Genomic DNA, 14,940 nt, shown 5'->3' with positions numbered 1-14,940 from the left:
AGGATGGAAAGACATTTGTAAACCTGTACTGCACTTTACAATGAATAGTGTCTGTCTCGAAGTATGTTAATCTAGCGAATGGATAATATCTCTACCATTGTTCACGTAGAAATAAAGGCTACTCTGCATGACCTATAATTTATGATACAGTAGTTCTTCGCGGGGATCGGGCAGCGCTTGAAAGCGGGGTGCATGCTTGTTTCAGATAAAAGGAGAAGTGCAGATCATTTATGGATTTCGCCGCTGAAGTTTTGCAGACACAAATGTAAATTATAAATTTCCGCTAACGTAAATTATATTCAACACCCTGGACTTGGTTGTACATGGAGTGATTTGCATGTAGTCATTGCGTCGATATGACAATGAAGGGAGGCTCATACCTATAATAAATAATTAATTGCGTGCAGATGACTGGATCTCAACACGCGTTATAAACCAGATGCGCCGAATACGGACCAAAACTTATGTTCAAGTATGGTTTGGAGCTTCGTTCAAGGCAGAGGTCTGCACTAGAAGCGGTGTCATGGGATCGCTTATTTTGGACCGTACAGCGTAGATTCCTAATCTACTTTCTTCGTGACATTTCTCCTTCTCACCGTCATCACCATCAATATAATCTTCAGCCTAAATATACCCACTGCACGGTACAGGCCTAACCCACATCTCTCAAAATAAACCTGACCTTTTGCCTGCTGCAACATCCCCTTATCCGCAAGCTTCGTAATCTCATCCGCCCACCTAATTTCTTGGCGCTCGATGCTGTTCTCGGATTCTCTCAGGATATTGCCAGTTGCCCTTAGCGATCATAGGCTATGCTGCCTTTGCACTACACGCACTGCTCATTGTTTCTTGATTTCTACGAAGATGCCACTAACATGCGTTTTCTCTGGCTAACTCTGCTCTCTCCCTGTATCACAAATTTATGATTATCATTTTCATTTTCATAGCTCGATGCCTTGATTTTAATTTTTCTTGAACCCTCTTCGTTAGCTTCCGCGTTCCTGCCAGGTAAGTACCGGTAAGATGCAGTTGTTAAACCTTTTACTCTTGAGGTATGCTGTTAAACTGCTGTTCATGATCTGGCAGTATACTGACACATGCACTTCACCCCATTTTGATGGAAAGTGACTGAAAGGACTTTATTGGTAAGTGGCATGTGTTAAAGCAGTTAATGACTGTGCTAAGGCGAAGTATATGCGGCATAAATGTGCCATATATTTTGCTACATATATTTGCTACGAGCGGCAAATATGGCATTATTTTCTGCACACAAGCAATGCACAGGCGCTATCCCTTCATTAAAGAACAAACAAAACAAAGCGAAAAATATAAACCATTTTGATTGCCACCATGGGACTTACCATCTCGACGCAGAAAGTTTTTATAATGTTTTCCTTTTTGTTTCATGGTGCTGCCCCGGCAAGTATTTTTCAAACGTCCACGAAGTTCGCAGAGGGCAAGCGAGATACATTTTGAACCAAAGGGCGCATTAATAATTTGCAACGTTAAATAAATATGGAAACTCAGTTCTCAACGCGTCTTTTTTTTTTTTTTTTTTTTTTTTTTCGTACATCACGTCATTTCCTTTGCAGCTCAAAATGACCATAACTGATGCGCGTCGTGGTAATGGCTAGTGGCCTTCGCGTTCAGCGCCGGCGTGGAGCTTCGAAATTCACTCCCTTCATGGGCGATGCTCCTTAACGTGCTATGTATACGCGGACTTCGCGCAGTCATTGTTTGCCTCGTAATTTATCCCGCAGACTTGGATGATAGCACACTTTTAGGCCACCAATTTACACATGACAAATTACCGCAGAGTTGTTGACCATTACAAACTATGTTCCGTGCAATAAAGAATAGTCCCAGTTCTATTACCGTGTAGTGTCTGTCCTCAACAGGCGCTAGTTCGTTTTCTACCCGCAAGCTGACACAAGGGCTTGTGAGAAAGAAGAAATCATGGAAATCGCGCAACAGCTTTACCCCACGTTCTTCAAAATCAGTACTAGACCTCTTAAAGGCGACGGCTCGCTTGGCTCACAAAACTTCAACCAGCAGTGGCGGCGCTGTTAATGCAGCCCGTCTCAAAATTCTGGAAGAATATTAATCGAAACACGCATAGAATAAAGAAAGGTGATACTAAACAACATTTATGTATTTTCGTTATAATGTACACCCCTGCTTGGATATACGGGCTAATTCACTTCCAACTTGTGCAGGGAGCTTTCTTCTGTTGGAAGAGCGTACATTCAACGTGCGCGGCACCTGGCAGCCACAGTTGGACGTCTCCGACTACGGCTACGGCTTCTGGTACCAGCCAAGGCACAACGTCATGGTCAGCAGCCAATGGGGCGCGCCTTCCGCCTTCCGCAAGGGGTTCCACATGACCGACGTCGAACAAGGCGAGCATAGCGGATGCGCTGTTGGATAGCTCCTTTGCTACCGGCATTAGGTTGCTGCCCCACGGTCACCCACCGTTGCTCTCACTGTCTTTCAAAGCAGCAATGATGCCTGCTAATAACACAATTGAAGGCCATGGTAACGTTAAGACTCTAGTAACGTAAATCTGAGACACCTGAAAGGCTTGTCGTCACGGCTTATTCATTAACGCGAAGAAAAAAGAAAAGAAGAGTGCGCAACTGAATGTTAATACGAAGTAATGCATCAGTTAAATTCTCATTTTCTGCAAAGTGATCCCATTCTTTAAAAGAATTCATTTAAATCTTTAATTTATTACTGAAAGCTCCTGTTCTTATTTGGCAGCAGTATTTGCTGAATGCCACGGCAGGTACCTATGGCCCTACAAGACAACCTGCTATTAGACCAGCGGTTGTTTGTTTGCCTTATCCTATCATTTCATGAATACAATTGAGGTGCCATACTCTCTAAATGCCGATTTCATAGCTGTCACTAGCACGTTCTGATGCCTTTTCTCAACGAATGTCAGCAGTAAAACTGCAGCAGAAAGATAGCCCGTGCAACCTTCGTTTGTATTAGTTAGTTAGTGACCCGCAATTTGACGCTAATATATAGATCTTTGGCCGTATGTACCTACTGAAGCTAGCACACTATCACCACCTATTTGCTAATCGTTCTAATGCAAGGGATGTTTTTCTTTTTTTTTTTTTTGAATGGGCGATCACGAGCACTATCGTTCACACTTCGTGATTTTATTGAGCATGAGTTTACATACTGGTGTTTCGATTCTGATTGCTGTATTTCAAGCTACTGATGCCAGGTCATCGCAATATGGGAGGGGTATTAATATCTCAGGCGTTTTTTTTTTTGACAAGGAAGCTCAGCCAATCCGTGATACAATGACATTTTTTTTTCTTCCCAGTGGTCATGTAGTGAATGGTCGGTCGCGAAGCAACTGATTGCCAACATTTACTTGGTAAAGGCAGACAGGTGGTTTCTATAATTCTGCGACCAGTCAAAGTGAATAATTAGTCAAGGTCTCAGATAGCTGGTGCAGTAATTTGGAGGGCCAAAAATTAGGAACGACTTTTTCTTCTCAAAACTTCGATCGTATTGCGATTTTTGAATATTGCAAAAAAAAAAAAATGATTTTAATGCACTTGGTTTGGTAGAAAAATGATAACGAATTGTTTAATAAATTAATTGGCTGGAGCGGGTAGGGAGGGGCAACGCCGTCAAAATTCGCATACGTCCACGTCATTTTGCACTGGACAAACACTGAGCGAGTTCGCGTCGCTGGCTCAAGATTAATTCCTGTACAGAAGACAGCTCTGCACGCATTCGCTGCCACCACTTATATCAGCGACGCCCTGCACTCGCGGTCGTCTCTGACCTCGACCCAGCTGCCCCAGCAGTCGGAACTTGGCGCTGGATGAATGGCGCCGACGCGCCGAATGAAACACGGCCGGTCGTCAGTGCGGACACATTCGCGCAGGGCTTTGCACAAACATTCCGGGCCTTGCGACAAAAATTTGCGACGCGTTTGACTTCCTGCTAACCGCGAGGACATTTATTCTGCCGGAAGCAGAGAAGAGCGATGGAGCATTTCCGCTGACTTCTTAACCATAGTTCGTATAGTTCCGTGCGCGATAGCGCAACCATGTGCTACATTGAAGCAACCCAGGAATGGGCTGAAATGTAGTCATTTGCTTAGTGACATAGCCATTGTCTCTCCAGTGCTTATTTGAGTTAACTGCGACTATTTTCGCATAGCATAAGCTTCCTAATAGTCCATATCTTTTCCTAAAGCTTTATAAAATGTTGATAAAATAAATGGTAGTGGTATGTTCTTAGAGGTGACCAAGCACTCACGCGCAGTTGCTAAATAATGTTTGCGTTCCGCAGAAGATTAAAAAAGTGTATTTCGTCTCTGCTTAGAGCTGCCATCTGATATTTGCAGTTTGCAGTGTGCGTTGCGCACCATTCATTTGGTGGATGCAAGCTGGGGTGGAAAGTAATTGTGCGCGCGAATTATTTTGCAAGTTTACGTATGCGCATGTTTAGCGGCATAAGAATACAAAAGGGGCCTCAAAGAACATGGCGAAATATTACCCTTCTATTACTGCGTCGTTAGCAGGTCGACTGTCCCGGTATTTGGAGTGCTATATGCGGTATTTGGAGCGTATATGCTATATGCTAATCCAGTGTGCAAGCACTTCACACACAATATCGCTCGCAAATTGTATGTGAGTTCTTCAAAAAAAATGCTGCCATACGTGTGGACGTGTGTAAGTATGAAGTCAGCGGGGAACTACATTGCGTCGCGTTGGGAGACTGGAGGTTCGGTTCGCGCTCTTAAGGCGCTGCGAGAACTGCGCAGAACTAGCGGGGCGACGAGCACGATTTGGGCAGCAGAGCCTGCAGGCCCTAGGGACCACTCCGAACGGAACGGCTATAAATCAAGGCCCCCACACGCACGTCTCCTCCTTCGCCTCCTTTCCTCCAATTCCTTTTTTTTTGTTTCTTTTCCACCTCGCCCCTTACCGTCGCCTTCATTTTCCTCAGCTTTTCTCTTTTCCGCTTTATTTCGCATCGACCCAGAACAGCGCTCGAAGACGGAACAGCTCCGGCATAGTAACCTAAATTCTTCGACTTAGTACGTGTCTTCGCATTTGAATAAAAAGGTGGGCGATACCAGATGGCGCAAGCAGTGAGTTTTGGTTGGTGCCTTTTAATATAGTATTGCGGTACGGCATAAGCTTTTTCACTGGCTGTTTCTTGATAAGACCAATTCTGTACTCACGCTAGTTTGGCATGCCTCGGGGAGAACACGTATATCTTGTTCGCAACAGAACACTTTTCTTGTTTTTTTTTTTTACCTCGATTACTGAGCGCCATTACCGTTCCTTTCACAACCTCAGCATCCCGATTTGCACGGCCAGCGCCTGCGGCCTGTCTCCATTAGGCGCGAGCTGGACGGCCCGGTGATGCAAGCTCGCGCCTTAACAGATTGCACTCTGTTCTCATTTCACAGTGCCGATTTTGTTTGGGCGTGCTTCTTTGTGCACAAGGTACGTGCTAGGCCCAATAAAAAGAGCTCTGGATAAAGCTTTCGAAAGCCGCGTTCTCTAGTCCGAATCACCACTAAACCGTCTTTTGCATCACCGGGTGACTCTATCTTACGCACAGCCGATAGCACTGCGAGCCTTGCTTGGGCTGCGCGGAGTAGCAGTCGTTCAATTCTCATGGTTTAGAAAAAAAAAAAAAAAAAACAATTGTTTTCCTGAGGCTTCTTACTATTTTAACAGCCAAAACTAACTAATATTTTCATGCTATCCACAGACGGTCTGGGTGTGGCGACATTTTTTACAGTGCTAGCTTTATGTCTTACTATCTCAGATGCGCCCCAGGGACAAACTTCAGTGACGTTTCTGGTGCAAAATAGGAAGAACACCAACCTTTCAGCCTTATGTGGCCTCCAAGGCAAATTATTTATTGATTTCACTGCGCCACCCTCGGGGTGTTTACACTGCACGCGCTTTCATCCCTTCCCCCGTTTGGTCAGCGCGACGCTCCGCAGTTCCCGGTTCTCCTCACGAGCATGCCTGTATCAGCTGGTAGTCGGAAGATGACATGGCCAGGTAATGACTAGTCGGTGGTTTGTGTGACGCCTTGAAAATAGATGCCATGACAGGATCGACAGGAGCTGCCAACTTGCTCAGCAGTTTTGAGATGGCAATTGAACCCATCAGGGCTTTTCGATCACGTATCGGACCGTCACTGCAGATATCTTACAAGGGCGATGCAGCGCGTTCGCTCGAAAAGCCGTCGGAACCGTAGTAGTGTATTAGTAGCTGCCAGCACCAGCGTATCGACAACACTTGTGCGGAAAAATCCTGATTGGTCGACAATGGTATGACACCAAAACCACATGACATCGTGTGGGAATTTCAAACAGTCCACATTCAGAATAATGCTATGAAATACATTTAATGCAATAAAATTGTCGCCATTGGGTTTCGAATCCAGGTCCTCTACATGCCGGACGGTGAGGCATAGGCCACGAACCGGTTTACCTGTATTGTCTTTATTTTACAAAATAACTACAGGCTGGCCGATTTTTCAAAAGTGAGCCGGTTTACATGCAGCGCATATAATTATGCAAAACATTAGATTTTATCACTTTTTTGAATACATTGATAACTGAGGCACACATATGACTGATGTTTTAAACCAGCAATTATCTGTAGGATAGAATCCTCTGAATACTCTCGGATAGGTCTGATCGAAATATCAGCATTGCGAACAGCTGTTCGGCGTTTCCACACGCTATGCAAGCCTAATAGCATTATCATGTCGTACGGAACAGCTTCAGCATTTTTGCAAAGTTCGCGGTAGGACATCCAAAAAGAAAACCCCATCCCAACACTCTATAAACACATGTTCAACCATATCCGGCTTTCTACACAAAATACAGCTCACACCTCGTGGCACAAACATTTGTCTTCTCAGGCAGAACCTCTACGTGCAATTTAAAGAAGAACGTTTTCACAGCAGGCTGTGCAGAAATTCTTTTTATACGTTTCAGTACACTTTTCTCGGTCCCAGAAGAGCATAACGACCGGTGCTCAGAATCATACAAGACTATTTCATTAAGATCTTTCTAGAACCCCTTTCTGATGACTTTGGTCAAATATTGCATTGAGAATCGAGTACATAAAAAAACCATGTTGCTTGAACAATTTCGTGAAAATAACCTCGCGTTCCACGAACGACGTGACAGGCAGTTAACCCAAAGAACATTTGGTACCAAGCTTGTTGGAAGAGCACCAAGTGAATGCCTTTTGTTGCGTATGACTTACAAATGTGTGTTTGGGACTACTTTGCATTTGGCCCAACCACACTTTATTGGTCGTCATACTTTTCTTTATAACTTGCTGTTGTCAGTCGGAAAGGGGCTGCCGTTGTTCGCACCGGGTGCTTGGAATCCATCGACCGAGCCCGCAACTCAACTCGCTTGGGCAGCCAGGTAGCGCTCCCTACACTGGCGTGTTGCATCCTTCTTATGAGCGAATTTCCAAGAGGGCATACGGGGAAAGACCAAAATCTAAGCCTGCATTCCCGGCCTAGCTGCGGGTAATCATGATGCGGTAGTAACACGCCTTCTACCATACCCGGCCTCTCGGTTACTAGTGCAGAACAGCTACGCTTAGCTACTAATTTTTATCCCCTGCTTACTGAAGCGACCGCATTGCACCAGCATGAGATGCTCGTTCGCCAGTGGTGAAACTACAAAAAAAAAAAAAAAAAAAAAAAGCGTCCCCCCCCCCCTTCTTTTTTTTTTTAAATTTTAAGCTCTCCTTCAAAAGCCGGAAATACGTAGTTCAGTTGCATGCCCTATCTCTCTCGCCTTGAAGTGCTAGAAAGGCTGTAGCTGCTAGGGTAACGACTGCGATGGCCGGAAATATGAATCTATAACTTGTCCACTATGCTTTTATTTGTCCAATTTTGTTTTATGCAACTTAATGTCTTACGTATAGCCTCACGAGTTTCAGCGCCTTTTTAGAACGGGGATCCTTAATGGGCATACCTTCGCACCAAAATGAGATGGCATTTACATCCACTTGCAAAACAGTTACATCATTACAATTTTACCGCCACTCCGTACTTCGAATGCCACCTTCAGACGGGACATACAGCTCTTTGTTCACAAAGCGGCATCAGCTTATTGGCAGCTCTACGTTAATGGCTTACGAGTTATTCGAGTTCTTACATAGCTCGCGCAGTATATTTCCTGCAAAATCCATGCAAGATGATTCTTCGTTCAAACATTTCATTCTACGCGCTTCTAGTTCAAGCAGACTGCACCCACTTGTAATGGACTATATTATGAGCACGGCAACTCTAATCGGGACTCTTTACCTGACACTCTAAGCAACCTCTATACGTTTTAGAAGTACTGGTTTTCACTCAGCAGCAGGAATAATTGGATTGTGCAAATATATGGTCGTTGAGGAAAACCTTAACACTCCTTTGCATTATCATGTGCACTCCTCTTGATGTTTGATTTTTTTTTTTTTTTAAAGGAACAAGAGGAGGGGGTAGATAGGAAACCTCCTAACTTGCAGATTGGACAGCTTTCTCGGGTATTAAATTCCTTGAGCGATTCAGGGCGGTTCCGTCGGCACATAATAAGCGGGGAACTTATGTTAACCCCACGCTAACGTTTTAGGTATGCGCTAAACAACGTATTTTGTTGTCAGCTCCGGTGCAGAACTTGGCCCCGTCCCCTCTAGACTAAAAAATCTTTTATGACCTTCTTTGCGCGTTAGCTATATTAACCTTGTTGCTGTCTAAGTAAGCCCTGTTTAAGTAATCCTCAACTGTGCTCTTTACCCACGGTAAAAACCATTGGGAATATTCTCATACGGTGGCAGGCGTCTCTCGTCTCCACTTCTGCTTTCGACAATTTAATAGTAATAAATTTGACGTTCTTTCGCGAGTTGCCCCGAGCGGTAGGTTTAAGAATATTAGCAACAAAGGCACGTTTCGTTACAAGACTGGGAGCACCGGACGGAACGTATTATTTGCAAAGAAGGACCTTTAATAACCCTGAGTTCTCGAAATAGGCAGTTACGTTTCTTTCGATACGGTAAAAAAAGTCACTATAACAATTTTATGCTTTTGCTATGAATGGCATGATAAATAAATTTTTAAATTGACCAGATTTCTTCGTCGGAACACTAACGTTAACAAATCCGATGAACATCGCTTATACAATTATTATTATTAAGTGCAAAAGGGAAAGAAGAAAATAAGGGCATCTGGCAAGACCGTGAACATTGCACCGAAATCATATTGTCTGGAGCACCAAATAATCCGTTTTTGTTGTTGTTGTAATATACAGAGCATTCCTGTCACAATTTATTCATATTTTTATGGCAATCAATGAATAAGACGAGCATGCTTGCAGTGCTTTAACACAAAATAATGCAGAATGATTATGGTAATTATAGTAGTAGTATATCAGAATCACTAGTTTATCAATGAGGTGACCGCCGATATCGCTTAATTTCCAATAGCTGATGGGTTGGGATATCATCGCTCAGCAACCAATGAGAAGTCAGCATGGGTGTTACGTCATCATCCAAAGCAACCCCCAGAAGAAAGCAAAGTTCACCGAGGGGGTATAAAAAGCAGATAAATGTTATCCCAGTTCCTTTGCAGCAATGCAATGCAATACTAACTGATACGATAAGCGATAAACTAAACTGCCAGTGGTAGTGTATAGTTATCGATGCGATGTAACACCGCTATTAAAAGTAAAAAGAAGACAATGTAGGCAGAACTTTAATTTCATCGTCGACATTTTATGAATTTTAATATATATGTGAATATTTGTAATTATGTGAATTGCACAGTTTATTGATAGATCTCGATCATAAGCATTGCATTAATTTTTTTTTTTTTTTTAACAGCGTCGCTTTTCATTTACACTTGATTGCACCTTTGAGCTATATATGTCGTGTAAACTTAATCGGAGATTGTAGTTTTTAACAAAGGAAGTCAATATTTAGACAGAGGTATACGTAGTGGAGCCTAACGCTTCCAACATGCCCGCAACTGTGACGCCGACTATAGCCAGTGAGGAAAAGCTTGATTGCTACAATTTCTGCGGCAATGAGTCTGAGGCTATACGTTTTGGAGTTATCGTTACCATTATTTATGAAAAAAGAAAGGCTGAGTAAATTGCGGCAAATACGGTATTTAATTTCCAGTGCATTACCGAACGAGCTTCCAGCAAAAGGACAAGTTGCAGTTTTCTTTTAATCGCAAAATTGTAGGACACGATTCGGAGTGAACACTATCTATCGAAGTTTTCACAACTGCTAAAAACATTATTTTAGACAGTTCTCTTCGACCGACCTAATGATCCCAAGTCTATCATGTTCGAACTTGGAATATAAAAATTGGATGGCTCAGGTTTTCGCTGATTTGTACACTAAGCTACGTAAGAAAAACAGCAGTCCTCAGCAAGTGCAGCTTCGCGGTTTCGATATTCCTATAATCTGGGTTCCCTTCCTCAGGGCTGTACGGCACCAGTCTGGTGGTATGGGACTGGACGTACCGCCGTAAACTGCAGACGATCGACCTTGGTCCCGAAGGCGCGATGCCGCTCGAAGTGCGCTTCCTTCACAACCCCGATGCCGCGGAAGGTTTCGTAGGCTGCGCCTTAGGGAGCACCATCTATCGATTCTTCAAGACAAAGGTGAGCAGCTCCGGGAACTTTCCGCGTACTGCCATTGTGCTCCTTAGCACAATCCAGTCCTCGTTACTAAAAGGAGCAAACATAATCATAAAAGTGCATTTGGGCGAATTTGTTTTGATAAGGTGTGCTCAACACGCGTGCACCGCCCCTTTGTATTGGCACGAAAGCATTTGCACGCACGACGGATTCCTAATGCCCTTTTATGGAGTGAGGAGAAAGGTTATGGGGGCAGAAATAATACGCAGACTCAAAACTGCCAAACGTAGTTTATGGTGTTATGCTGATTTTTTGCTATTACTCATGTCACTGCAGGGTTTTAAACAAGGCTACGCATCCTCTTTGTCGGTTTACGCTGTTAATAATCAGTAAACAAGTACCAGTACCAACCTTGCTGCGTACTTTCTAGTTTCTCTAAACATGTAATGATGCATGCAAGCAATCGTTCTTATGTTTTCAAGTGACCAATTTATGGTGAATTACACTCTCAGAGCCCGAACGGTTCGCACGCTCCGCAACAGAGCGCCTGAATCTGACGGAGAGCTTGAATTCCGACTCTGCATTGGGATTCACTGTAGTGCTCCGGCCAGAGCAAGTAGGTGGCGCTCGCGAAGTGACATAGCAAAACCCCGTCATTCCTTGCGCTTGGCTAGCTGCGCTCCATGTACGCGTGCGGTCTGTTTTCAAACGTGTAACAGATCTACGTTGCTCACGGTGCTTGTCAAGATGGTGCTGACATCAACAGTCTCCGCGATTATTTCGTTCATGGTCACACAGCCGAACGCGGAGGCACACGCAGAGTTCTTTGGTACTTTTTTCGAATTAAAACAAGTTCATGGTGCACGTTTCCACCTTCCAAAGCAGAGCTGTACAAAAATGAATTTAAGTTTACGAAATAGAAGCACATAAACAATTTCGCATTTTGCAGTCGCTCTCTGAGTTGAGGTTCCTCTCCAAATCGCTGTACCAGAGAGAAAGTGCCAGTTCTCGGCAGGAATTTGCATCCATAGGGGCCTTAAGTACTGCTACAAAGCGCGAATGGCGGAGCCGGCGCCACCGTACCGGCGCGGCGACGATGAAAAGTTACCGGAAATAGAGGGCGCTGCTGAAAAAAAAAAAAATGCGTCATGCAAACTTCTGGTCGGCTCCGCTAATTTCGACGGATCAGCCTTGACTGCTCCACGGGGCGAACTTTGCTCGGAGACTGCTCGCCATCCGCGATCCGTGTTCCTGATCTGCGTTTGGAATACAACTGCTCCGAAATGAGCAGAAAACGTTGCTCTGGAAGTACTCCAGATCTGCGATTAGAATTCATCTTTAGTTAGCCTAAGTGGATCATTACAGTTTTAGCCCCGCCGCGGTGGTGCAGTGGTTAGGGCGCTCGTCTGCTGTGCCCAAGGACACGGGGTTGAATCCCGGTTGTGGCGGTCGCTTTTCGACGAGGCGAAAAGCAAGGCATCAGCGTGCTCTGTGATGTCAGTGCACGTTAAAGAACTTCAGGTAATCGAACTTTTCAGAGCCCTCCATTACGGCTGCTGTCATAGCCTGAGTCGCTTTGGGACGTTGAGCCCATAAGCAGTAAATCACTAACGATTGCAATTTTAAAAGCATGATATTAAAACTTACTTAGATGGATAACTCAAATAGCTGAGGAACAGCTTGCGGTAATTAATGTCATAGGGCGAGTGAATGATTACATTTGCAGATGCATGTAATCAGGATCAGTTCCGTTCAGCAGACATGAGGGCGCAGAGAGAAAGGATGATTTCATTGAAGAGCGCACATACCCACCCTATTCTCAAGGGTCCCGAAGCACACTATCCACGCCGAATTCAGATAAACAGACCCTTGTTCCCTGTCGCGTGTCCTCACCCTTAGTCTTTTCTCTTGACGAAGGTCGGCTGATCTCAGCTCTGCAGCAAGGCTACATTAAAGCTATTATTATATAAGCATTAAAGCTACGATGTTACTTCTATTTTTCACTGTGTGTGTGTGTGTGTGTGTGTGTGTGTGTGTGTGTGTGTGTGTGTGTGTGTGTGTGTGTGTGTGTGTGTGTGTGTGTGTGTGTGTGTGTGTGTGTGTGTGTGTGTGTGTGTGTGTGTGTGTGTGTGTGTGTGTGTGTGTGTGTGTGTGTGTGTGTGTGTGTGTGTGTGTGTGTGTGTGTGTGTGTGTGTGTGTGTGTGTGTGTGTGTGTGTGTGTGTGTGTGTGTGTGTGTGTGTGTGTGTGTGTGTGTGTGTGTGTGTGTGTGTGTGTGTGTGTGTGTGTGTGTGTGTGTGTGTGTGTGTGTGTGTGTGTGTGTGTGTGTGTGTGTGTGTGTGTGTGTGTGTGTGTGTGTGTGTGTGTGTGTGTGTGTGTGTGTGTGTGTGTGTGTGTGTGTGTGTGTGTGTGTGTGTGTGTGTGTGTGTGTGTGTGTGTGTGTGTGTGTGTGTGTGTGTGTGTGTGTGTGTGTGTGTGTGTGTGTGTGTGTGTGTGTGTGTGTGTGTGTGTGTGTGTGTGTGTGTGTGTGTGTGTGTGTGTGTGTGTGTGTGTGTGTGTGTGTGTGTGTGTGTGTGTGTGTGTGTGTGTGTGTGTGTGTGTGTGTGTGTGTGTGTGTGTGTGTGTGTGTGTGTGTGTGTGTGTGTGTGTGTGTGTGTGTGTGTGTGTGTGTGTGTGTGTGTGTGTGTGTGTGTGTGTGTGTGTGTGTGTGTGTGTGTGTGTGTGTGTGTGTGTGTGTGTGTGTGTGTGTGTGTGTGTGTGTGTGTGTGTGTGTGTGTGTGTGTGTGTGTGTGTGTGTGTGTGTGTGTGTGTGTGTGTGTGTGTGTGTGTGTGTGTGTGTGTGTGTGTGTGTGTGTGTGAAATCTCTCAGAAACCAGCTTTGTTCACCCTCATTTGGTACAAAATTTCACGAATGATGTGCTGTGTTCCCTAAATTTGATGCCATTTTGGCGATAGCATTAGTGACCCGCGTTCTCCAGAAAACCCAGCGTTGTAGTCGTTATTGGCGTTACGAGGGAAATATTGCGAACATGTCTCCAGAAGAATCATAATTAGCTGCTAACATAGCCGGATACAGATGGATACTAGCATTCAGTGACGCCACGAGACCACGTGAGATGACCGCTTTGAGATGCTTCTCTTTTGAGAGGGAAGTGTGAGAGGAAACGAACCTTCGAGAACCTTTGGGTGCAGAGATAGACATGTGCACGTAGGCCACGCAGGTAAGTTAGTAGGTTTAATTAAACGGAGCTTTGCATCTACGCCGTAGGGTCGTGCTTCACTGAGTTTTTCCAACTCTCCAGGTTATTTGTTGTGATGAAACTAATCATCAGTTTTTGCTCTCTCACAACGTCATGTCAACAAACCAAGGATGAAAGCTGGGCTGCTGAAAAGGTGATTGCCATTCCTTCCAAAAAAGTGAAAGGCTGGGTCATGGATGAGATGCCGGGTGAGTAAATCCATTACTACAGCTGCCTTCGCGGTTCCTCCTTCGGTCATCTATGCAGCGGCGGTCGTTGTGCAAGTATTGTGCTCTTGCTTCTGATCTTATATGCTCTTTACAACAAAGTTTGCAACGCGAACTCTTTTCCCACAAGTTTCCTTTAAAATGTGTCCGCATACAACCTACGCTGTCGTCGCTTACAAGGGCGGTAAGTTTCCCAGACAGCTCTGCCCGAGCTAGGAGCGTCCTATCGCGCTGCCTTCGTGGGCGCTCTTTCGCGAGTGCCGGCAGCGAGGGCCTCCCCTGAGAGAGTGTGTATCTTTCTCCCTTTCCAGCTCTCCTGGGTAAAAATGCCGGGACAAAGCTAGCACGGCGTGTGCCTATAATAGTTATTAATAGCGTGCCATTGAGGCGGGGCGCTTGGCGCAGCTGATAACAGCAATTTCCCGGAAAGTGACATGATGCACTGTCGGTTATGTTTAGTTATACTCCGAGTGCTTCTTACCAGGTTTAGGTTTAGTGGAGTTGCAATTTCATGAGTGTACAACCTTCGTGCCTTTCTAAACCATCTTCGTGACTTGCCAAGGCCATATTTTAAGGCGGAAACCTTACTCGCTCTACTACGCGAAAATCTGTTTGTCGTTGTCAACACTCGATAGTACTCATAAAGATAACCCCGCAAGAGCCGTTGTCTAGTAACCTAAGCAGTGAGTGAGACGACGGCATGCACAGCATATTTCCTCCCTCTGGCAGGGCAGCTCCCTATTATCCCCTCTGGCGAGCCATTTGCTCGTACGGCACCACTAACGGACTGCAATATGGCGCCATAGTTCTTCCCTT

General features: G+C 44.9%; 1 protein-coding gene across 1 annotated transcript in view; it reads left to right on the top strand.

Moving 5' to 3' along the window:
• The window catches only part of LOC146185209 (methanethiol oxidase-like), a 123,668-nt gene that overhangs the window by 77,794 nt on the left and 30,934 nt on the right, over positions 1–14,940 (top strand). Inside the window, exons 5-7 of the mRNA XM_084606180.1 lie at positions 2,217–2,399; positions 10,503–10,684; positions 14,028–14,106. Coding sequence (XP_084462306.1) covers positions 2,217–2,399; positions 10,503–10,684; positions 14,028–14,106 — 444 coding nt within the window. The remainder of the gene's footprint in view (positions 1–2,216; positions 2,400–10,502; positions 10,685–14,027; positions 14,107–14,940) is intronic.

The sequence above is a fragment of the Amblyomma maculatum genome, chromosome 6 (assembly GCF_055883805.1).
Source record: "Amblyomma maculatum isolate TAMU_Amacu chromosome 6, ASM5588380v1, whole genome shotgun sequence".
NCBI lineage: Eukaryota > Metazoa > Arthropoda > Arachnida > Ixodida > Ixodidae > Amblyomma > Amblyomma maculatum.
This window is presented reverse-complemented; position numbering and strand designations above follow the sequence as displayed.